The sequence below is a fragment of the Heptranchias perlo genome, chromosome 36, assembly GCF_035084215.1.
Source record: "Heptranchias perlo isolate sHepPer1 chromosome 36, sHepPer1.hap1, whole genome shotgun sequence".
Lineage (NCBI taxonomy): Eukaryota > Metazoa > Chordata > Chondrichthyes > Hexanchiformes > Hexanchidae > Heptranchias > Heptranchias perlo.
This window is the reverse complement of record NC_090360.1, coordinates 19,271,063-19,296,417: the sequence shown is the minus strand read 5'-3', so window position 1 is coordinate 19,296,417 and position 25,355 is coordinate 19,271,063. Positions and strand designations below refer to the sequence as shown.

General features: G+C 42.0%; 1 protein-coding gene across 2 annotated transcripts in view; it reads left to right on the top strand.

The window, feature by feature from the left end:
- The window catches only part of bmpr1aa (bone morphogenetic protein receptor, type IAa), a 223,209-nt gene that overhangs the window by 164,037 nt on the left and 33,817 nt on the right, over window positions 1-25,355 (top strand). For both annotated transcript variants that reach the window (XM_067972692.1, XM_067972693.1), the window contains 2 exons: window positions 19,218-19,356; window positions 24,468-24,570. In XM_067972692.1, coding sequence (XP_067828793.1) covers window positions 19,218-19,356; window positions 24,468-24,570 — 242 coding nt within the window. The remainder of the gene's footprint in view (window positions 1-19,217; window positions 19,357-24,467; window positions 24,571-25,355) is intronic.

Sequence of the window (25,355 nt, the reverse complement as noted above, 5' to 3'; positions counted from 1 at the left end):
ACACACTTTTAGATACTTCTCACTCTCTTAATTGTGTAGTTGGGTATTCTCTTGTAAGTGTTATATTAACCTTAAATATCAAAGCTCTTTTTTTCCCTTGGGTTTTATTTTTGTGAAGTTATTGGCATTGACTTCTGTTCCCAGAATGTGTGTATTATTTACCTTGTTCAAAGTTGATTGGTTAAGTGATGCATCACTTCATTTAGTGCCTCAGACGCTCATCATTAACTTTGGTTAATGTGAACAGTGATCTCAAAACTTGCACATCTTGTTATGGATCCGTTCTGCTGCTCACGAGACATGCTTGTGTTGTTTTCCATTCCACGATTTCCTGAACTGAGCTTTGAATTTGCTGGAAAAAAATCTTCAATGCTTAGCACAAATACTTAAGGCTTTCAGTTCTCAAGAGAAGAACTGCTCTAAGCCTGATACAGAATCAAGTAAAGTTGGGGCTGCTCTATGGAATCGTCCAGTAGTTTACCTTTGGGTGACTTATTCTGCATTGACTCAGAGAGCTGGGGAAGTGTAATGGTCCTCGAGGGCACAAATCATCCCCAGTTCAAATAACTGCACAACCTCAGGCTACTTTAGTCACTGCAGTGTTATCAGAACCCCAGAGCATGTCATCAAATCTGCTAAAACACATAAATTTGGCAGATGGAATATAATGACAGCGGCCAGGTTCATGGCACCGTGGCTGGCTCTGCTGCACAGGAGGGCAGGAAAAAGAGCGGCAGAGCGATAGTGATAGGGGACTCGATTGTAAGGGGAATAGACAGGCGTTTCTGCGGACGCAACCGAGACTCCAGGATGGTACGTTGCCTCCCTGGTGCAAGGGTCAGGGATGTCTCGGAGCGGCTGCAGGACATTCTGGAGGGGGAGGGTGAACAGCCAGTAGTCGTGGTGCATATAGGTACCAACGATATAGGTAAAAAACGGGATGAGGTCCTACAAGCTGAATTTAGGGAGCTAGGAGTTAAACTAAAAAGTAGGACCTCAAAGGTAGTAATCTCAGGATTGCTACCAGTGCCACGGGCTAGTCAGAGTAGGAATGACAGGATAGCTAGGATGAATACGTGGCTTGAGAGATGGTGCAAGAGGGAGGGATTCAAATTCCTGGGCCATTGGAACCGGTTCTGGGGGAGGTGGGACCAGTACAAATTGGACGGTCTGCATCTGGGCAGGACTGGAACCAATGTCCTAGGGGGAGTGTTTGCTAGTGCTGTTGGGGAGGGTTTAAACTAATGTGGCAGGGGGATGGGAACCGATGCAGGAAGTCAGTGGGAAGTAAAGTGGTGACAGAAACAAAAGGCAGTAAGGGAGAGTGTATAAAACATGACCGGACAGATGGTCTGAGAAAGCAGGGCAAAGACCATGGGAAGTCTAGATTAAACTGCATTTATTTCAATGCAAGAAGTCTGATGGGCGAGGCAGATGAACTCAGGGCATGGATGGGTACATGGGACTGGGATGTTATAGCTATTACTGAAACATGGCTAAGGGAGGGGCAGGACTGCTAGCTCAATGTTCCAGGGTACAGATGCTATAGGAAAGATAGAGCAGGAGGTAAGAGAGGAGGGGAGTTGCGTTCTTGATTAGGGAGAACATCACGGCAGTAGTGAGAGGGGATATATCCGAGGGTTCGCCCACTGAGTCTATATGGGTAGAACTGAAAAATAAGAAGGGAGAGATCACTTTGATAGGATTGTACGACAGACCCCCAAATAGTCAACGGGAAATTGAGGAGCAAATATGTAAGGAGATTACAGACAGCTGCAAGAAAAATAGGGTGGTAATAGTAGGGGACTTTAACTTTCCCAACATTGACTGGGACAGCCATAGCATTAGGGGCTTGGATGGAGAGAAATTTATTGAGTGTATTCAGGAGGAATTTCTCATTCAGTATGTGGATGGCCCGACTAGAGAGGGGGCAAAACTTGACCTCCTCTTGGGAAATAAGGAAGGGCAGGTGACAGAAGTGTTAGTGAGGGATCACTTTGGGACCAGTGATCATAATTCCATTAGTTTTAAGATAGCTATGGAGAATGATAGATCTGGCCCAAAAGTTAAAATTCTAAATTGGGGAAAGGCCAATTTTGATGGTATTAGACAGGAACTTTCAGAAGTTGATTGGGAGAGTCTGTTGGCAGGCAAAGGGACGTCTGGTAAGTGGGAGGCTTTCAAAAGTGTGTTAACCAGGGTTCAGGGTAAGCACATTCCTTATAAAGTGAAGGGCAAGGCTGGTAGAAGTAGGGAAGCTTGGATGACTCGGGAGATTGATGCCCGAGTCAGAAAGAAGAAGGAGGCATATGACATGCATAGACAGCTGGGATCAAGTGGATCCCTTGAAGAGTATAGAGATTGCCGGAGTAGAGTTAAGGGAGAAATCAGGAGGGCAAGAAGGGGACATGAGATTGCTTTGGCAGATAAGGCAAAGGAGAATCCAAAGAGCTTCTACAAATACATAAAGGGCAAAAGAGTAACTAGGGAGAGAGTAGGGCCTCTTAAGGATCAACAAGGTCATCTATGTGCGGAACCACAAGAGATGGGTGAGATCCTAAATGAATATTTCACATCGGTATTTACGGTTGAGAAAGGCATGGATGTTAGGGAACTTGGGGAAATAAATAGTGATGTCTTGAGGAGTGTACATATTACAGAGAGGGAGGTGCTGGAAGTCTTAACGCGCATCAAGGTAGATAAATCTCCGGGACCTGATGAAATGTATCCCAGGACGTTATGGGAGGTTAGGGAGGAAATTGCGGGTCCCCTAGCAGAGATATTTGAATCATCGACAGCTACAGGTGAGGTGCCTGAAGATTGGAGGGTAGCAAATGTTGTGCCTTTGTTTAAGAAGGGTGGCAGGGAAAAGCCTGGGAACTACAGACCAGTGAGCCTGACATCTGTAGTGGGTAAGTTGTTAGAGGGTATAGGAACAGTCAGCATGGTTTTGTGAGTGGAAAATCATGTCTAAAGAATTTGATTGAGTTTTTTGAAGGGGTAACCAAGAAGATAGATGAGGGCTGTGCAGTAGACGTGGTCTACATGGACTTTAGCAAAGCCTTTGACAAGGTACCGCATGGTAGGTTGTTACATAAGGTTAAATCTCACGGGATCCAAGGTGAGGTAGCCAATTGGATACAAAATTGGATTGACGACAGAAGACAGAGGGTGGTTGTAGAGGGTTGTTTTTCAAACTGGAGGCCTGTGACCAGCGGTGTGCCTCAGGGATCGGTGCTGGGTCTGCTGTTATTTGTTATTTGTATTAATGATTTGGATGAGAATTTAGGAGGCATGGTTAGTAAGTTTGCAGATGACACCAAGATTGGTGGCATTGTGGACACTGAAGGTTATCTAGGATTGCAACGGGATCTTGATAAATTGGGCCAGTGGGCCGATGAATGGCAGATGGAGTTTAATTTAGATAAATGTGAGGTGATGCATTTTGGTGGATCGAATCGGGCCAGGACCTACTCCGTTAATGGTAGGGCGTTGGGGAGAGTTATAGAACAAAGAGATCTAGGAGTACAGGTTCATAGCTCCTTGAAAGTGGAGTCACAGGTGGATAGGGTGGTGAAGAAGGCATTCAGCATGCTTGGTTTCATTGGTCAGAACATTGAATACAGGAGTTGGGATGTCTTGTTGAAGTTGTACACGGCATTAGTAAGGCCACACTTGGAATACTGTGTACAGTTCTGGTCACCCTATTATAGAAAGGATATTATTAAACAAGAAAGAGTGCAGAAAAGATTTACTAGGATGCTACCGGGACTTGATGGTTTGACTTATAGGGAGAGGTTGGATCGACTGAGACGTTTTTCCCTGGAGAGTAGGAGGTTTCGGGGTGATCTTATAGAAGTCTATAAAATAATGAGGGGCATAGATAAGGTCGATAGTCAAAATCTTTTCCCAAAGGTAGGGGAGTCTATAACAAGGGGGCATAGATTTAAGGTGAGAGGGGAGAGATACAAAAGGGTCCAGAGGGGCAATTTTTTCACTCAAAGGGTGGTGAGTGTCTGGAACGAGCTGCCAGAGGCAGTAGTAGAGGCGGGTACAATTTTGTCTTTTAAAAAGCATTTGGACAGTTACATGGGTAAGATGGGTATAGAGGGATATGGGCCAAGTGCAGGCAATTGGGACTAGCTTAGTGGTATAAACTGGGCAACATGGACATGTTGGGCCGAAGGGCCTGTTTCCATGTTGTAAACTTCTATGATTCTATAATGTGGGAAAATGTGAAGTCATTCACTTTGGGAGGAAAAATAAAAAAGCAAAATATTATTTGAATGGAGAAATACTACAAAATGGCACGGTACAGAGGAATTTGCGTGTCCTCGTACATGAAACACAAAAAGTCAGCATACAGGTGCAGCAGGTAATCCAGAGGGTAAATGGAATATTGGCCTTTATTTCCAGGGGGATGGAGTATAAAAGCAGGGTGCTCGTGAGACCACACCTGGAATACTGCATACAGTTCTGGTGCCCTTATTTAAGGAAAGATATACTTGCATTGGAGGCAGTTGAGAGAAGGTTCACTAGGTTGATTCCGGGAATGGAAGGGTTGTCTTATGAGGAAAGATTGAACAGGTTGGGTCTACACTCATTGAACTTTAGAAGAATGAGAGGAGATCTTATTGAAACAGATAAGATTCTGAGAGGACTCGATATGGTAGATGCTGAGAGGAAGTTACCCCTCATGGGGGAATCTAAAACTAGGGGGCATTGTCTCAGAATAAGGGGTCGCCCATTTAAGATGGAAATGGGGAGGCATTTCTTCTCCCAACGGGTTGTGAATCTTTGGAATTCTTTACCCCAAAAAGCTGTGGAGGCTGAGTCGTTGAATACATTCAAGGCTGAGTTCGACAAATTTTTGATCAGCGAGGGAGTCAAAGGATATGGGGAAAGGGCAGGAAAGTGGAGTTGAGGTAAAAGTCCAATCAGCCGTGATCTCATTAAATGGCGGAGCAGGCACGAAGGGCCAAATGGCCTACTCCTGCTCCTATCTCTCATGGTCTTATGGTCTAAATTGGTGCAGTCTTCTCTAATGGAAGTACTTCTGGACAGCCAATAAAGCATACTCTGGATCACTATATTGGCATTGTGTATTTTATTGGTTTGTCTATGCTTAGCATTCCATTGCTTGAAGCTCTTTGTCTGGTATATTGAAAATGCCCTAATTGGGAATTTTGGATTATCATGGCACTTGATTCAGTTTTTCATAGTCAGCCTTGAAGGTAAGATGGATAGAAGTGTTCAAAACATGGATGCTTTGATGCTGTTGTTTAAAGCAACACTAGTAATTATAGAATCTACACTACTGCAAAATGTAAGTGATGCAATTACTACTGTTACTGTTGAAGCAAAATGTTGAAATTCAATACATATTTTTGGACAAATCATGTAATTCATGAATTTCAGCTTGGAGACCCTGCTTGGCAAGCATCCAGCAGGTTTTGTTTTTATAGTAGCAACACAGAAAATATTTCCAGTCAAATGGGAAATACTTTTGTTTGCAAATCTTTTATTTCAAAATAGTCTTTCTTGGAATATTAAAAGACCAGAAAATACTATTCTCTTGCTCCCAGAAGTTCTCTTCAAAAAAAAAAATCAGAATTGTCACGATTGTTGGAGAGGCAGACATGGTTCAGTGCCATCAACTCAGGAGATCCCTTCGCAGTGCATCTGCTTACTGGCATCGACTTTCCTTTTGGTATATAGTACAGGAACGCTTCAACAGTTGGTGTACTAAATAAATACCTGTGGTATTTGCTTGGAGTAAGTAATTGCCATTCAGTGCAAGAGCTGCCTTTACTTTAATAAACAAAATTTACCAGTGAAATACGAAAGATGATGAATTTTCTGCCCAAATAAAACCAGGGTCTTTCACTTCAGCAGCATTGAAAGAGTTCTAGTGTTTCTAAGAGGGACCCTATGTTTTGTAACATTTTAATCTTAATCTTGCTTTTTAGCTGTTCGATCAGATATTTTAGATCCAGGCTCCTTTTTGTTTTGACTATTTGAACACTTAAATCTGAATGTTTAGATCTGAGTATCCCATGAGATGAGTGGATTTTGCCATATTCAATGTCGCTGTTCCAAGTGCAGTGCAAATAAAATTTATATCACTGTTTCTTCACTTTGATCAGTGTTTAGGTCATCAAATCAGAAAGTTTTTAATGTGTAATATTTTTTGTTCTTGAAGAGTGAGAGAAGGAAATTGTGCGGGTCATCTCTGTGATTTAGGTTATTGCCACTTGCCAGAAGCAACTGTTTTCTATTTTAAGGTTAAATCTTCTGCTTTAAAATATACCAGTTGATCTCCTGTGGCATTTCATCTGGGTAATCAAGACCAAATCCAGTATACGTGTCAAGCAGGTTAGAAGGCATGGAATTTTTTTTTATTCGATCATGAGCTGTGGGCGTCGCTGGCGAGGCCGGCATTTATTGCCCATCCCTTATTGCCCTTGTTATTTGGACGAAGAAGAAGAGAGAGGAAGGAGGCAGTTGGGAGCCTCGAGGAAGGACAGGGCAAGGGGTGAGAACGAGAAATAGGAGGAAGGTGTGAGGGAGATGGAGGAGGTAAGGAAGAGGGAAGAAATCCAACAAGGGGCTGAGGGATGCCCTAGATATTTCTGGTCCTTGCGGGAGAGGGATATTCAGTGCGGTGGGGGGGTGGGAGAACATTTGTGCTGTCTCGGCTCAGTGGATTGTATTAAATCCAAGGGGGAGTTGCAGTTTGATACTGATGTTCAATGTGGGGAGTGTGTAACGTTGTCCAAATTGTTGCACATTGGAGGCGAGGGGTTTGGTCCAAAAGCAGCATTTCTATTGTGGGAGGAGAGTTCTTTTGGGTTTTTGGTCCAATCCGTAAATCTCTGCTCAGTGGGAGAAGTGAGGTTGAGGATAAATGTTGGCTTGGGGTTCAGTGCCTGAATGTCTGCTCAGTGAGGGGGAATGTTTCTGGTCCAGTCTAGCCGTTTCTGTTCCTGGGGGTGTTGGTGGTTGGTGGGGGGGGGGGGGGGGGGGGGTGAATGTGAGTTTGAAGTGCAATCTAAGAACTATTGCTCAGTGGAGAGGGGCTTTGGGGTTGAATAGCAGCTTCAGGGGAGGGGTTTCTATTGCCTGGCTGTTCAAATTCTAGGTATGTTGCAAAGGGAATTAAGAACAATTTCAAGAGAGGGCCTGATTCACTCTTGCTTTTCAATTAAAGGGTGGAGAGGAGTTCTGCTTTGTAGGTAAGGAGGTTGCTTTCAGGTGACTTTGGGAAGTTAGGCTGTAACTTCTGATGATTGTAGAAAGGTTGAGCTACAAATTTCAAGTGTTCCTTTGCACCTTGGCTCAATTTCCCCACGCTAATCGCATTATCTAAGTCAAGAACCACTCAGCTCACTGCTCCATGATAGCCGTTTTACTCTTGTCCCAAAACCGCTTGATGGCTGCTTTGGTTTCTTCGCTATACTGTTCCACTTATAGTACTTCATGACAGACTCCCGGTCTCACTCGTGTTTCCATGTGAGCCACAGTTGCATTTTCATGGTCATTATTCCTGCTTTCATTATCTCATTTGCAAGGTTAACTATTCACAGATGTAGTCTGAGACATATGCATTTGTTTTGGCACTTTAATTTCACTCTGAATTAATGGTGATCAAATGGCAGAGCAGGCACGAGGGGCTGAATGGCCCATTCCTGCTCTTAATTGGTATGTTCGAGTGATTGGTGGCCTACGCTAATCTCAGCTGGAAAAGTGGTAGGAGCACCACAATTAGCTTCAGCACTCCTTGGCTAGAGAGGAAAATCAGACAGGATTCCTGATCTGATCACTATCCAGTAACCCCTGTGCCTGTGTGGAGATCAAGTGAGGACAGGATGATGTTTGATTGTGATACCTGATGGTAAAATAATCTGTTAGCAAAACCATCCAATCTTGTATGTAAGTAATGGATATTTGGGCAAGATACCCGAGGGTGACTAGCTCCCATGAAACTGTACTCCAAGAGTCAGCACCAAGGGGACAGGAGAATGATACTGGGGCTAAAAGGGTTAAATTACAAGGACAGGTTGCATAGAATAGGCTTGTATCACCTCAAGTATGGAAGACTAAAGGGTGATCTAATTGAGGTTTTTAAGATGATTAAAGGATTTGATAGGGTAGATAGAGAGACACTATTTCCTCTGATGGGGGAGTCCAGAACAAGGAGATATAACCTTAAAATTAGAACTATGCCATTCAGGGGTGTCAGGAAGCACTTCTTCACACAAAGGGTAGTGGAAATCTGGAACACTCTCCCCACAAAAAACTGTTGATGCCGGGGGTCAATTGAAAATTTCAAAACTAAGATTGATAGATTTTTGTTAGGTAAGGGTATTAAGGAATATGGAACCAAGGTGGGTAAATTGAGTTGAGATACAGATCAGCCATGATCTAATTGAATGGCAGAACACATTCAAGGGGCTGAATGGCCTACTCCTGTGGCAAAAAGGCGAAGCAAGTGGGGAGTCTTGTTTTCACCAAACAGTAGCTTATATTTTCAGTTTTGAATATATTTAAATATTGTGATACAAAAAGTAACAAAATTTGTATGAGATAATATGTATGGATTATGCAAATATTTTTGACAGTGCAGTTTGACTTTTAAAATTGTGGTGTGTCAGATTTGTCCCTCAGATAACTCCATTTTTGCCAAACAAATCCAGAATTGTATTGGCCAACTGAGCTCTCAACACTTACTGATTTACCTTGAAAGAAACAAGAATGGGGAGCAGAAACTACGATTTATTAAAAAAAAACCTGTCCAGGTGATGGCAAATCACAGTGAAAAATTAACAATTTGGTTTTAAGTACATGTGAGTCTATTAGTATTGGAAAAAATTGCCTTATTAACCACATCCCCATTAACTGGCATTAGCTAAATGAGAAGTAAACCAACATCAAAGTCCAGTGAATATTAGACTTTCAATTTCTGTTGAAAATAAAACAAGCAGTAGAAACACTTTGGATGACCCAAAGGTTTGTGCTGAAATGCTGGCAGTGATGCACTGCGCTGTTGGGTTTCCAACTGCAGGAAGCTCATACAGGAAGTCATCGGCTGATTGCTGGGGAATTTATTTCTCTCCACACACTGGCCACTTCCTGAATATGGCATACTCAACAGCTCTTGGAGACAATACAAGCGGCTTTATTACATCAATTTCAAAAACCAGAACGAAACATTAATCACTTGCAGGAAACGGACATTTTAGTGTAGTAATGGCAAGAGCAGTGATGTTCCACGGATTTACTGAAGACCAGTATGGTGCAGCACCCTCTAGTGGAGCTGCACAGAACAGTAAGAACCTTAATGAAATAGTGACGCTATGTTTGGAAATCTGCTTTTGATTTGTATTCTGTATGTTTACACCAGCAAACTGTAATCAGATATTGCTAGTTGCTGTAATTTTGTCTGGGGTATGGGGAAAGGACCTTGTTCACCCGTGGACCTGTGAAAATTGTAACAGTATTTCTTAAATCAGGCTCTGAATCAGGAATAAAAGTCAGGGAACATGGATTATTCCTCTTGCACATCAAGCCGAACCTTGCACTAGGCTCCCCTTCCATCCTAGCATCTATCTTTGGTTTCTCTCCTATTTTACCTTATATTTAACTGGAGCTCATATACTCTGAGACCCACCTCCTGACCTATTAACCTTATTCCTACTAATCTGTTGCCCATCTAACTTCCTTTCCTGCAACCCGCTCCCCCCCCCCCCCACCCCCCGCACCGCTCACTGACATTTTAAATGGTTCCCTTTCCTCATACTGACTCCCTGCCTTTCAAAACTAGTCATCACACTCCTCCTCAAAAAACTCACCCTCAACCCTTGTGTCCTTGCGAGTTACCACCCCATCTCCAACCTTCCTTTCCTCTACACAATCCTTGAATGTGTTGCCACCTCCAAAATCCATGCCCATCTTTCCTACAGTTCCCTGTTTGAATCTCTCCACTCAGGTTTCCACCCCTGCCACGGCACCCAAACAGCCCCAACTAAAGTCACAAATGTCTTTGTCTTTGACTGTGGTTAATTTTCTCTCCTTGACCTCTTTGCAGCCTTTGACATGGTCGACCACATCATCCTCCTCAAACGCCACATTGCCACTGCTGCAGAGGCACATGATGTAATGTGTAGCTGTTTTGAGAGGGAGGAAGTTGTCATTCATGAGTCAGCTTTCTTGTTCGTAATGGAGTGAACATTCTAGAAGGCACTGTGGAATGGAACAGTGGTGATGAACTGTCAGCTAGATCAGAGGGGAGCAGTGGAAGATGCCGGAAGGATGAGGAGGTTAGAGAGGTTAACACCTAAGGAGTGAGTTGGGTGGGATGATGGGTGGAAATGGGGGGATGAGGCAATTGGGGTTGCTGCTCTGCGAGAGGGAGCGATGGATGTGTTGATGAGGGAGGTGGAAAATACCATTGGAGGAAAGCAATGTGCTCAACCAAGAGGGATTCTAGCCTTGGTTGGTAGTATAACATTGCCTGGGGAGTAATGGCAAATGGAGGATCGAGAGGGGTGTGTTGCTGGAGAAGTGGGAAAGGAGAGAGCATTGTAGGCAGATGTTAGAGGCGATGGAGGAAGAATAAAGAGCAGAGCATACCAAAAGAGGGGATTGTTCGGGTCTGGAACAGCAGACAATAATTACACACGTGGACACATTGGGTGACCTTAGATTATATGGACAAGTGTCAGAGCTGGGGCGTTGTGAGGAAGTTCCTAGAGTAGTGGCTTGATAAGGGAAAACCTGGAGGTATGAGAGTTGGAGTATGAGGGTGAGGTCTGTTTGGTAACTGAGTGATTGGAGTCATGCAGCAGAGTTAAGATTGAAGTGTGATGCTATGTAATGGTCAAAATGCAAGTTTTTGAGCAGCTGTCAGACAAGTGGTTTGCAGTTGGAAGTTGTTGGAGGTTGATAACCCAGGTTGTTAGTGGCAGTAATCCAGAGAATGCAGTAGGGAGCAGTGATCCAGAGGTGGTTGGTGGACAGAAATCCTGAGATAGTCTGCCTTAGCCTGAGGCTTCATTGTTCTGAGCATTGAGTGTAAGCTGTTTTGAGTTCATGGGTAGTGTCAGTTCCTGGAGGTTTTGGAGACACTCCCTATCAACACTGCAGTTATTAGCCCCCTGGTGCCTTAACCCTGGAGACAAGAGTGTGCTTGTCAAATCTACCAGATGCTTTTGTGGGTTGGTTTCATCTCTCAGTAAGGCTTTCATAAAAGCGGCCACAGTTTAGTGGGAGCAGGTCAAGCGGCGTGGATGACGAAAGTGGAGTCATTGTGGGGTCAATGTCCAGGTGAGCAGTGGCAGTGGAAAAGCAAGGTTTTTGAATGCAGTACCTATAAATTACTGAGGCTTGAAGACAAAGATTGTTGGTAGCTGGGACTGTGGCGCTGTTGACTCCCAACAGATGGAAGTAGAATCAAAGATCAGAGCTGGCGGCAGAAGGGGATCAGAGCAGAGGTTGACTCAGAAGAGAGTAGGTTTGGATTGGGGCGGAGAGCAAAGAACAAGCAGAACTAAAAAACAAAGAAAAAACATAACTAAGCTCTTTAGAATGCACTACTCTGCAGGGGAATTTGAGTGGCAGCATTGCTTCACATTGGTGATGTCATCAATTGGGTTGTTGGCCATCCGACCACCTTCATTTCTGTAAAAGTGTTCCAACCTCAAAGATTCCAGTTAGTTTTCCCCCCAATAGCGGAAGCCATTCCTATAATTACATGTTAGTTCATTGCATTGCTTCAGTGTTTTATTTTCACATCACATAGTGTCATGAAGCTAGATGCACTAAACCACTCTGAGCATTTAACGGGCCAGAAGCAGAGCTGAATTCAGTGGCCCATAAAATCCATAGAAAAAAAAATGGGTCTCTTGTTCTGGCAAGACAATCGCAAGTTTTCTGTTGGATGGGCTCTTGTAATGTAAAACACCTTGAATTGGTGCCTCTATCAGCCCAATTGAAGCCATTAATTATAATTGTGTACCTCTGGGGTAAATTGAGATATTACAACAGTAACAGTGGTGTTTCCCTGACAATTTAATGGAAACAGTTGCTTGTTTCTGTTGGAGTTCTACTGGAGCTGTTCCCAAATGCATCTTTGGCTTTTTGGGCCGCCAAAAATACTGGTAGACATCCAAACAGATAAGATAATTCTCTGATCAGGTCTATGATAGTGAGCTTGACTGATCATGTGTGAACTGGCATGACAGACTCCGATGGTAATAAAGGACCACTTGTACATTGTTAACATTGTGCTTCTGCTTGTTTAACAGCGATGTCTGCATAGTTGGTGCTTGCCAGATGATTGGGTTCATTGACTTTGCTGAGGTGGCATCATTAGTAGGGCCAGATCTGCCTGTTAGGAGTTTAATTAAAAATGAGATATGTCAATGGTTCAGCCAAGTTACTCTGTTTGAGGGAAATACAATCTATTATTGTCTATGTCTTGCTAAAATTAATAGCTTTTTCAGATTATGCAAGCATAGAGTTTAGTATCTGGTTCCATACAGGCACTTTTATTGGTAGAGTGGTAGCCCTCTAGTAAATTTGTTTCTGAATCACCATAATTTCACAAACAGCCCACACCTTCCATATTCACTTCTCTTTTAAAAAATTAACATACACTATTTCAAATCAATTTACAACTTCACGTTTTAATAAATATTAATTTTATCTGACTCCTAATTTTGTGCTATGAAAGGGATGTAATATTCATGAAAAGTAGTTGATAAACTTTTTTTCCCTGTGGAGAGGGTCAAGAGCTAAATGTGATTACTAAATATATTGCAAACAAGTGACCGGATGCTGTGGTGGACATGGGCTTCATTCTGCGTTGTCAAAATATGTCTATATTATGTGAATACAGTACTAAGCAGGCCATTGCATTTGGATTTTTTTAAAGTTGAAGCCACAGTGTCATTTGTGGTGAGATATCCTTTGTTTCTTCTACTTGAGAGCCTATTGTTGGAACAAATCTACAGTTCTGTCTGGAGGCACTACATGTTAATGGTATCGAAGTTGTCCTGAGTCTGTGTGCCATTTGCTGGCATGTGGTGACTCATGATGCATGAACCTCTACTCATCAATCGTTGCCGTTGCCTACGCCCAGGTGAGCTAACCTTGCACCATATTGCGAGGTTAGCTCACCTGGTCACTTTTTGGCCCGCTGAGCGCCTCTGGCTAGTTGCAGTTCTTTGAATGTCCATACCTGATAATATGAGACATCATGGTGTTGGATGGTCCACTCCATAGTGTTTTATGAAGGGGACATAGTGCACCAGATGTAATCAGCAATTTTCCACACAGTGAGGGGAGGTTTTTTTCCACCTTCAATCCACCCAAGTAATAGAAATAAATCATTTTGATTACCAGGCTGATGAGAAATAGTTTAGGTTTGCTTCAAAACACTTGCCTATTGTGAAAGATCAATTTTGATCTGAGTTCGAAGGAGCTGTCTTGATCAGGTTTTTTTTTTGGATTTTATGAGGAGGTGTGAATATAAAATTTGAGATGTAATGGTGAATCTATATACAACCATAGTAAAACCACACTTGGAGCATTATGTTCGGTTTTGGACTGCACGCTATATGAAGGAAGTTGAGGAAATGGGGAGAATATAGCACAGATTGACTTGGATGCTGCCTGGTATGAGGAAATACAAATACAAATACAAAAACATGAAAAATTAGGACTGTTCTCATTAGAATAGAGGAGTTTATGGGTGATTTGGTAGTTATTTAAAATTATGAAGGAATTGAACAGAGTAGATAAAAACAGACTGTTTCCAGTGATTGAGAGGTCTAGAAGGAGGGGACATAATGTAAGATTATGGTAAGAAGTTTAGGCCACAGAACAGGAGAAACTATTTTACACAGAGGATTGTGGGATTATGGAATACACTACCGTAGTTAGTGAATGAACTTTTAAGAATAGGTTGACGATGTGGTTGAAGGAAAGGGGAATAAATCATATTGCTTGAGATATGGGAATAGGATGGGCACATAGGATTAGTTCTGCTGCTTGCATGGAGGATAACCACCATTATGGACTGCTTGGGCTGAACGCATGGCTTCCATGTTGTAATTTTTATGTAATGCTACAACCTCTCGCCATATCTTATGTTCAGTCATTCAGTTTGTTTACTTCCATATAACCGTGATGAAACAGGAGTTCTGTGGAGCTAACTACCCTCTTACGGTCATCCAAATTTCGGTTAAAGGATTCTGAACAAGGACCTTAAGAATTGTATGAATGCTCTTATCTTAGCTGCTTAATTACCAGTGGAAGTTAAGTACTGTATTGCATTTTGCTGAGAATTTAGTTCACTTCTGTTTAGATATGCGTCGTGCAATAAATTTGTTTTGTTGTTTAGCCTGAAATACATGGTCTACCACCATGGTGTTTTTCTGTCTATCAGAGATTTCAGGTACTCTGACCATCTTTCCAGTGTGTAAGTCGATAATTGTTAATCCAATGCAATACTAACCAATTCACCTTATGTACAAGTTTCAGATCATAGGGGGGCAAAGGCCTGCCTGTGGAAACCACCTTTTGCGTAAGCACAAACGAAGAGCATGGGGTAAAACTAAATTGTGGCAATATATTCAGAACACCCTGTTGTTTTGTTGTCAACAACAACAATTTGCATTTATATAGCGCCTTTAACGTCGTAAAGCGTCCCAAAGCCCTTCACGAGCGTTATCAAACAAAATTTGACACCAAGCCACATAAAGAGATATTAGGACAGGTGGAGAGGTAGATTTTAAGGAGCATCATAAAGGAGGATAGAGAAGCGGAGAGGTTTAGAGAGGGAATTCCAGAGCACAGGGCCTAAGCAGCTAAATGCAGGTTACAGATATAGGGAGGGGTGAGGCCATGGAGGGATTTGAAAGCAAGGATAAGAATTTTAAAATCAAGGCGTTGCTGGACCTGGAGCCAATGTAGGTCAGCGAGCACAGGGGTGATGGGTGAATAGGACTTGGTGCAAGTTAGCATATGGGCAACAGAGTTTTGGATGAGCTCAAGTTTCTGGTGGCTGCAAGGTGGGAGGCCAGTCAGGAGAATGTTGGAATAGTCGAGTCTAGAGGTAACAAAGGCGTGGATGAGGGTTTCAGCAGCAGATGAGCTGAGCCAGGTGCGGAGACGGGCAATGTTATGGAAGTGCAAGTAGGCGGTCTTGGCGATGGAGCGGATATGGGGTTGGCAGCTCAGCTCAGGGTCAAATAGAACGTCAAGGTTGCAAACGGTCTGGTTCAGCCTCAGACAGTGGACAGAGAGAGGGATGGAGTCGGTGTCTAGGGAACAGAGTTTGTTGGGTGGGGGGGTGGGGGGGCCAAAGACAATGGCTTCAGTCTTCCCAGAATTTAGTTGGAGGAAATTTTTGCTACGTCGGACAAGCAGCATGACAAATCCGAGGCAGTGGAGAGGTTGAGAATGATGGTGGTGAGGTAGAGCTGGGTGTCGTCAGCGTACATGTGGAACCTGACATGTTTTTGGGTGATGTTGCCGAGGGGCGGCATGTAGATGAGAAGTAGGAGGGGGCCAAGGATAGATCCTTGGGGGACTTCAGAGGTAAGGGTGTGGGAGCGGAAAAAGAAGGCATTGTATGTGATTCTCTAGCTACGACCGGATAGATAGGAATGCAACCAGACAATGGCAATCCCACCCAGCTGGATGACGGAGGAGAGGTTTTGGAGAAGGTGGATGTGGTCAACCATGTCTGAGGTTGCAGACAGGCCGAGAAGCATGAGGAGGGATAGTTTACCATGGTCAAAGTCGCATAGCATGTCATTTGTGGCTTTGAGAGGGGCAGTTTCAGTGCTGTGGCAGTGGCAAAAACCTGATTGGAGGGGTTCAACCATGGAGTTGCAGGAAAGATGGGCGCGGATTTAGGAGGCGACAACACGTTCAAGAACTTTGGAGAGGAAAGGGTGGTTGGAGATGGGGTGGTAGTCTGCAAGGGCAGAGGGGTCAAGGGTAGGTTTTTTGAGGAGGGGTGTGATGACAGCAGATTTGAAGGGGAGGGGAACAGTAGCTGAGGAGAGGGAATCGCTAACAATATCAGCTGACATGGGGGCCAGGAAGGCAAGTTGGGTGGTCATCAGTTTGGTGTGAATAGGGACGAGGGAGCATGAGGTGGACCCCATGGACAAGATGAGATAGGAGAGAAACTAGAGAAAGATGTGAGCTCAGGGCTAAGGCAGGGGGAGCCTTTAGAGAAGTTTTGCTTAGTGGGCTCGGGGAAGGGAGGGAAGTGGCAGAGGCAGCTGATCTCAATCTTATTGACAAAGAAGTCCGTGAGCTCCTCGCATTTGTTGTTGGAGGCGAGGGGAGAGGGGTTTAAGCAGATGGTTTAAAAAGTATACCAAATTGTCAGATCAAGATGATGCTGCTTGAAATAAATTTTGATATATATATTAGAATGGTACCAGGGATCAGGTACTTCAGTTATGAGGCAAGACTGGAGAAGCTAGGGTTCTCCTTAGAGCAGAGACAGTTAAGAGAAGATTTGATAAAGATGTTCAAAATTGTGAATGGTTTTGATAGAGTAAGTAAGGAGAAACTGTTTCCATTAGCAGAAGGTTCAGTAACCAGAGGACACAGATTTAAGGTGATTGGCAAAAGAGCTAGAGGCGACATGAGGAAAAATAATTCTACGCAGAGGAGTGGGACTAATTGGATTGCTCTTTCAAAAAGCCAGCACAGGCACGATGGGCCGAATGGCCTCCTGCGCTGTATCATTCTATGGTTCCAAAAGGATTGTTCATTGCAAAGCTTTCTATTAAATAAAAACAACTATATTTGGTCATGGCGTTTTGCATCTTACATAATTCATACTGTTCACCAACTTGATATGGTCCTAATGCGTCACTGTCATAAATTTGTAAACTTAAGTAACAGGTTAGCAAATTTTAACAACGATAAATATCACTTGACCAGCCATCACCCCTTCATGAGATCTGTCATTTACAGATATACATCACTATACAAAGAATAAAATGAAAATTCAGAGTTTAAAGTGTGAAATTGAAAGGTGGGTCTCTTCTACTGCTGATGAGGATCTAGTAAAACAGGGTAATCTAGTGAGAAGCCAAACTTAGAATTTGGGGTGGGCCTGGCCTTCGGTACAGTAGAGACATCAGTGCGAAGTGGTTTTGCTTCACAGTTCTAGATACATAATATTCCTTTGATATATGCTGGTAACATCTTTCTAATTAGAACCTTCATATCTTGAAAGTTCTAAGCTTTTAGCCACAAACTTATACAGAAACAGAAATAAGCAAACCTTGAACTTTGCAGGAGTTTAGTAATTTCAGTTTTTTAATGTTAAGGAGAATTCCAGGGGATTTTTCAACGTATTCAGAAACTTAAAGTCAAATAACTACATGCTGGTTTAGTGAGATACAGCAACAGATGCTTCATAAAAAGAACTTAATAGCATAAAACAGTCATATTGTCTACTTGGAAGCTGTGCAGAGGCCTGGACCTGCGTCAAACAAGCCTTGAAGCTTTAATGTGGCTGAATCTTTTTTTTTGATAGGTCAACCAACTGGAATAGATGGGGAAGCTATGTCATATCTTTCCCCAGTTGGTCCAGACCCATATCAGTCATACTCTAGGGATAATGGAACCTCCCTGCAGCATCCCGAGTTAAATGCAAGGCTGGGCAATCTGATCTCAGTCAGTCGGAGATGTGCAAGACAGTGGCTAAGCTCTACTTAACAGGTCCTCATGGCAGTGATACAGATATCGATAACTGACCAAAACAATCAATATACAATTTTCAAATCATCTCATTCCGATATGGGTGATGATTCATTACACTGAAAAGTGAATGGTGCCATATTTCTGTCCTTGAATAGATTTAGGAGTTTGTTTCTGCAAGGCTGATTGCTGTTTGAAAGTATGCTCATCCAGTTGCCAGCCCCAAAATAGAGATGGATGTAGCCACATTACCTCCAGTATTGTTATAGATTTGGAAGGCCCAAGCTTTCTTAATCTCTGACTAATTGGGCTTCTAACATCAAAATTCTAGCCTTTTCTTTGTCCTACAAGACATTTTAAAATAACCTATCAGTGCAATCAAAGAGCCCTATAGGAAGTGATTATTCTAAGATAGTTCTGATTTAACAATGAAAGGAAGCAATTGGTCCAATTCATTAACTGGTCCCATGTCCTGCCTCTCAGTAGCCCAGAATGTTCAGACATGACTACATGTGTAGTTTTTAAACTTCATGCAGTGATTTCAAGGACTTCAGAATGCATTGTTCTGATATGTTCCACTGAATAAATGCATTTTATTAGTGTGTGTAAACTTACAAATTGTGTGTGTCTGGTGTGTGTGTATATAATATTTTGAAAGCTGATTTCAATACTTTGGAAGGCTAATCATTGAAGTCTTAAGACATACTTTATCCTCTTGCATAAGGACATGTGTGAAACTTGGAGAAAGGCCTGACAAAGGAAGCAATTGAACTATTCCTATATATTCTTGTCACTAGACTTTTTTATATATTTGTTCTCGGGATGACACCGGCAGCATTTATTGCCATTTCCTAATTGCCCTGAGGGCATTAAGAGTCGGCCTCATAATGTGGGACTGAGTCACACAGGTCAGAGGAGGCAGGTTCCCTTTCGTTTTTTTAAACAACAATCCAGCAACTACCGTGGTCATTATTGAATTCAATGTCACAACTTGCCATGGATTTGAACTCATAACTTCGGGGTTGCTAGTCCAGTTGCTACCGGAGGCTTATTTAGTATATTGATATCAATGCATTATAGGAAAATGTTACACAAACCAATACAATTTAATGTTGTCCATCATGTTTCTCGTGTGCTACGCTTAATTCATAACCTCACGTTACTACACCACTAGTGACAGACCTGTAACTACCAGTTCTTGGGCCTAGGATGTAAGTGGGAGTGAGCCTTTTGTTATTAACAACAATAATTTCCATTTATTTAGTATCTTTAATGTAGAAAAAACGTCCCAATGCGTACGATATAGGTAGCAACTGTGAAGACTTTGAGAGTCTATGCCGTGCCACCATCCTGACTGAAGGAGAAGCATGGCAGCAATTGTGAGAGCAACAATAAATAAAAGTGTAAAATCTTTGCTAACTGATTTAACCTTTACAATATTACCATGCCCTAATAACCATTTTTATTTGTTCCCTATAAAGGTCAGAATCCTGACAGCATGCATATGGGAACAGGCATGAAGGCAAATGGTGCCACTGTAGCACCTGAAGATGCAGAGCCACGGCTTCATTGTTACTGTTCTGGTCACTGTGCAACTGAGGAAGGGAACAATACATGCAAGTGAGTTACTGCACTGTCTGTCAGTTGTGGGAGAAAAGTACACTGAACAGTTTTCACAATGCAAAAGCTGTAAAGCGAGGCAGTAAGAAAGATGTATTTGTCATGAGCATTAATAGTGTCTCCAAGTGCATTGCTCCTATTAGTCTTTTATCATTTTGTTTTGTTATTGATGTTTAGCCAGGACAGATTAAAGTTAAAATATAGCAGTCCACCAGCACTAAGTTCATTACATCACATGTTTGGAAGTGTAGCTGAGAAGTCTTCCCTTCGTTGTTTATAGAGTATTGAAAAGCTGTGCAGTGTTAATCATGTGGGAAGAAAAATGGAGCGATTACGCTTTAAGGTCATAGGTACGATCCTACCAACATTTTAATGATTGGTGTAGCTCTGGTCTGTGGTTCTCGTCAAAGCTATTACTGAACTGAAAATGTACTCCTGCTTACCTCACAACTTCAGTCAGTGGTTTTGAATGTTTCTGCTGTCACTTGCCAGTTTTTGCCCTTTTTTATAGCACAGGTTTTTCAGTATGATGTGATAGTGTCTTTTCGTGTGACAATGAATTTCATTTAAGTAATGCAGAATGATGTTTATTATTTTAACTTAAAGCAGCAGTAAATCTAGTTTTAGATCTCTAACTTCTGCTTGATGTGCATTTGCTTTGGTAGTTGTCTGCAGATAGCATTGAGACAGTGTTCCATGTATAGTAGACCAGCTATGAGGTGCAATAATCCTTTACAATGATGGCAACAAGATCATCTGGATGCTAACACTGCTGCTACACCTTGTAATTGTTTAGATTTAGTAGAGAATGTTATGGAGCTACATATCGTCTTCATTCTACAACTCCCTATTATAACATATCCCACTTACATTATAACATCGTGGCAAACACCCTCTGTTCTTCTGATTCTGGCTATCTTCCATTCCACCATTGGTGGTAGAGCTGTCAGAGCCCTCAAATCTAAAATTGTCTTTCTAAGTTGCCCTCTTTGCTTCCTCTCTTGCCTTTGAAATCCTCCTCAAAACCTTCCTGTTAACTCACCGCCCCCATTTTTTTCTACTACTGCCTGCTATCCATTCTGTGACTTGGACAGTTACTATGTTAAAGGTGCTATATAAATGCAAGTTTTAGTTAAGTTTAACCGTTATAAGGCTGGTGTATCTTTGCTTGCTAAAATTGCCATTCTACCACCAAAAGCTTATGATTAAAATTCTCCTTTTAAATTATATATTTACAAGCTGAAATAAAGTCAAATAAATTCAGAAAATGGTTTAAGTTGATAGTATCATTATTGAACATTGATGGTATGTACGGCTTAAAATTAATCCTAGGCCATGTGATCATAAGACCATGTCAATGTTCACAGGAGAAAAAAAAATGCCGAGTCGATTTTAAAATGTTGCCAGACCTTCACCCCCTCATGTCTGTAGTCCCACCACACTCCATCATATTATAAAATATCATGTGTTAAAGTAAAAATAAGAGCGGATGCTTCATAGTTTTAAAATTCCTTCCTTCCTATTGAAGTATTTTAAGCATATTCTGATTCTTTCTCCCTTTATTTATTTGCCTCTGAGACCCAAGTCATTTTACTGTCCTCACATTTCTATTTGGAATTAATTACCTTAGTTAAAATATTTTTTGGAAATATTGCTCTATCCTTAAAAATGAATCCAAGTTTTTATAGTCACTTTCTTAATTGGATTTTTAAATAATCTACAAAAGAAAACTCAGCCGTTGTGCATAACAATCCTTACCCTAGACCATCTTTAGTCTGCAGTTGTCTTACCATAAATTCTAAGCCTTTGCCTGACCTATAGTGTGAAGGCAGGTTTCCTCTAATAATCAGTTCTTTGTATTTAGTTGTATAATTTTGATAATTCTATACAGCTGCACTAAATATAAAATATCATATACCCTTAACTGAGTTTTCACTACCATTCTTGTTTTGGTCAAGATTTACATTCATTGACTGGAGTTAATGAAACCATGCCACAATCCACTGCGCATGTGGGTAATGGGTAACATACGTACGTCTGATTGTTTTGTTTACTGGATCAGTTTAGCTATGGCTGTCAGTTTATGGCGAGGAGTTGAACTGTGCATTTGTCCCACCAGCAATGTCTGTAATGTCACACAAATAGTCTCATGATGTAGCCTGTTCAAGTGATTATACTAACATCCCAGTTACAGAATTGTTAGAGCCATGACGTGCACATTTTGAAGCACGGAGAGGGTATGATTCACAATACTTGATAAGAGGTGTGGGTCACCTACTGAGCAGCATAGGAGATGATTACTTTGCTTAGATATTTACAATCATAATGAAACATCTTTATGGTTGTAGTAAACTTGTTATTTTGTAGTCATTTTTTGTTTCCACTAAAAAATGGGGAAAATGTCACGGAAGTTGGGACGGCATGAATAGGGATATGGAAAAGCTTACACCTGATAAAGGTGTATTATGATTGTCTCTTTGACAACTTTGTTGCACTCGTCAGTTTTTGAAATCTAATTTGAGTTCTTCAGTGGATTGCATCCTCCACATGTTGGAGTTTTCTGCCCTGGGCCACAGTCTATCCTGAGAGGAGGGAACACACACAGAGGGATCTTGCATCTCAGTAGAATGTTGTCTTTGTATCCTCAGTCTGATGACAATAACTTTGTTCCACACGTGACTGCTCATTAGGTATCTCCAGCAAAACCTTCTATGCTGCTGGTCTCCCCACAGATTTACTCTAATATACTCAGCTGAGGTCATCTCAGGATCAGTAGTGGTGATCTCTGGAACACAATATGCTCTGCAGTGTTCTGCTGCAGCCGCCATCACCCAATACAGTAGTGACAGATACATCCATATATGAATGAAGAGCCCACCTTCTCAACCAGTGGTCTCAGGGCTAGCAGGTGGAGCAAGAATCACAATAGTATTTAAGACATTTGGAATTCAGAGCAATAAATCTAGCATTACAACACTTCCAGCCTCTGGTGCAGGACAAGTCATTCTACCTATGGGCAAGTAACACGTCAGCAAACTAGGTGAAACCTGTATCTTGTCCCTCTCTGGATGTGAGTCACTTGCCCACTGTTGTCTGTATCATAGGGGCTGGCATAACATTCAGCCAGGGTGGACAACAAGACCGCACATGTTATGGCAAATGTTGGTCTACCTTCACAAGTAGATCTATTTCAAGGTTTTTGGGGTTACTTGGAAATTCACTTATTTGCCTTTCTGGGCAATTAATTTCCCACAAGGAGCAGACAGATGGCCTATCAGTCTCTTGGGCATACAAATTTATTTGAGCCTACATTCTGATCCCAGAATTTATAGGAAAACTAAGCGATATGTATGCAAGGTTTTCTGATACTTTGACATTCAACATTGCTTGACCCATCTAATTGCTGTACCAAATAGACCTCCTATCCTAAATGTCAAGTCAAATTCTTCAGTCAGGGTTTGCCACTCCCTGTGGTTGATATTCTAAATGTTGTAAATCATGTACCTCTAGAGTTTACAATTTCAGAAAACAGAAGTTCATAGAGTCTATCTTGCAGGCTTTTAAACCTTTCTCCTGTAGTTTCAATATTATGTTATCAGTGGTTATTGGTAGACCTTTAACTGAAACCAGGGTTGATATGTGTTCATGTGGCAGCCACTTCTGCTTTTCTCAACCCAACTGTCTCAGATTCTGATGGAATACCCCTCTAATCTCAAGCTTTATTTGAGGCTTGGAACACTAAACCAAGCAATTCCCTTCTTATACCTACAAGGGATTTACCTTTACCATTGGACAACTGCCTTTTCCTAGCACTGGTTTCTGCTTGATCATAGAATGATACAGCACAGAAGGAGGCCATTTGGCCCATCATGCCTGTGCCTCAGTCAAATACAAAAACTGATGGTCAGGTAGCCCTATGTTGTCTGCTCCCCTGTACATCTGCTCCTGAGGTCTCAGCTGAGATTCTTCACCAAGATGGCCTCTCATTTTCATTCAAATAAAAAAAATGATTATCCCTAATTTTTGTCTTCCCCCAGTGCTCTTCACCAGTCAGAATCTGATAGGCTTTCTTATTGCCAACCTTTTAGAATCCCCCTGCAAACCTAGTCATCTATTTGTCTCCTACAGCTGCAGGACATTAGGCAAACTGATTACAAAATTGTGCTTTGCCCAATTGCCTATAGAATGCCTTTTGCACTGTTACCATTTTGCTCACAAGGAACCTTGCAGACACTGAAAGCCATTGCACTCAATCCACAGTTACTTCCTGTACAGCTTTGAAGCATGGTATTTGTCAAGCAGTTGCCCAATCACGCTTCCGGAAAACAATGTTACCTGGGGCTTTACTGCCCAATGAGTTTTATTGGCTGTAACTGCATCCACTTCTCAAGGCATCCCCTCCCTCTAGTCTTGTACTACTTTGATAGTCTCCAGTGGTGTGCAGAGAATGTGATCTGCTAATGAAAGTTTACCTACCATTGGTGGTCATTGTCTGGAAGATATCTTTCAAGCTCCACCCACTCTCTCAACCAGCTCTGTTGGCTTTGGTCATCAACCCCATTATGGACACTAATGGACAAAATAGATAGCTAGCAAGGGGTTAGGGCTTTGCCTTTTATAACATGTAGGGCAGGAAAGGGAACATATGGATACACGCCCCACACTGTGACATCATTACATCTCAAAACATTGAGGTCACCTCTACGTATGCCTTCTTACCAGGAAAGTGTGACCTGATGCAGATCATTCCTACTGCACAAAGGATGCATCTTGCAAGAAGGTTCAACTGAAAGGAGGTCATCTTTGTGTGACATGTAGGCACATGCAAAGGCTGACTTCCCAGTTCTTAGCCTGTACATGATTGGCTTTCTTTCCTTCTCCCCATCTCCCACCCCCCCAAAGAAATTCCTTTACATACTGAAGCTGTCATCCTTGTCCTCGGCATAGCTCTGACTCTCCAACTGTGTCTCCAGGCATAGCTGTATTTTTCAATTTGTTCAATTATTACCAGAACTAGGCAGCAGTTAGAAAGCTGACTGACACATCCACTTAATTTTGCTTACCTAAATATCACATCAAGTCTTACTAATTTATTTATTTTTATAATGCAGAACAAATGGAAACTGTTTTGCCATTATTGAAGAGGATGAAAATGGGGAAATTACCCTCGGCTCTGGCTGCATGAGGTTAGAAGGAGCAGATTTCCAGTGCAAGGTAAGACCAACACTGTAAAGCAAGGATCTCACTCTCTACTATAGCATTATATTATAATATGTACCACTCTTGTATTTCAATTTTGGATATTGTGATTAGCCAGCCTGATGACTCGATTGCTGATCTTTGGGCATATCTGCAAGAAAATAGACTAACATACCTTTTTGGTTTTAGTTTTACTTTTTTTTGAAGTTAATGCAAGATTACAAATGTTCTAATTTCTGTCCCATATTTTAGGGAACATACAAGTTTGTATTGTGTTAGCATAACCTAACACAGATCATTATTTAGTCTTTTCATTGTTTTCTCTTGTGTAGACTCTGTTATGTACTCTACCTATGTCACTTTCTTTTTTCACAGTGGCAGTATTGATTAAGGAGAATATTGCAGTGCTGGAGAGAGAGGATGTCCTGGAGGGGTCAAGGACAGAATCTATTTGGCTAGTGTTAAGGAACAATAGATGTGCCATTATACTACTGGGAGTATTCTGTATTCCAACCAGTGGGAAGGATATGGAGGAGTAAATTTGCAGGGAAATTACAGAGAGGTGCAAAAGCCATTGGGAAGTGATAACTGGGGATTTCAACTATCCTAATATGGACTGGGATAGTAATAATATAAGGGGCAAAGAAGGGGAGGAATTTTTGAAATGTGTTCAGGAGAACTTTCTCGACCTGTACGTTTCTGGCCCAACGAGGAAGGACGAATTGCTGGACTTGGTTCTAGGGAATGAGACGGGCCAAGTGGAGCAAATGTCAGTGGGAGAACATTTAGGGAGCAGTGAT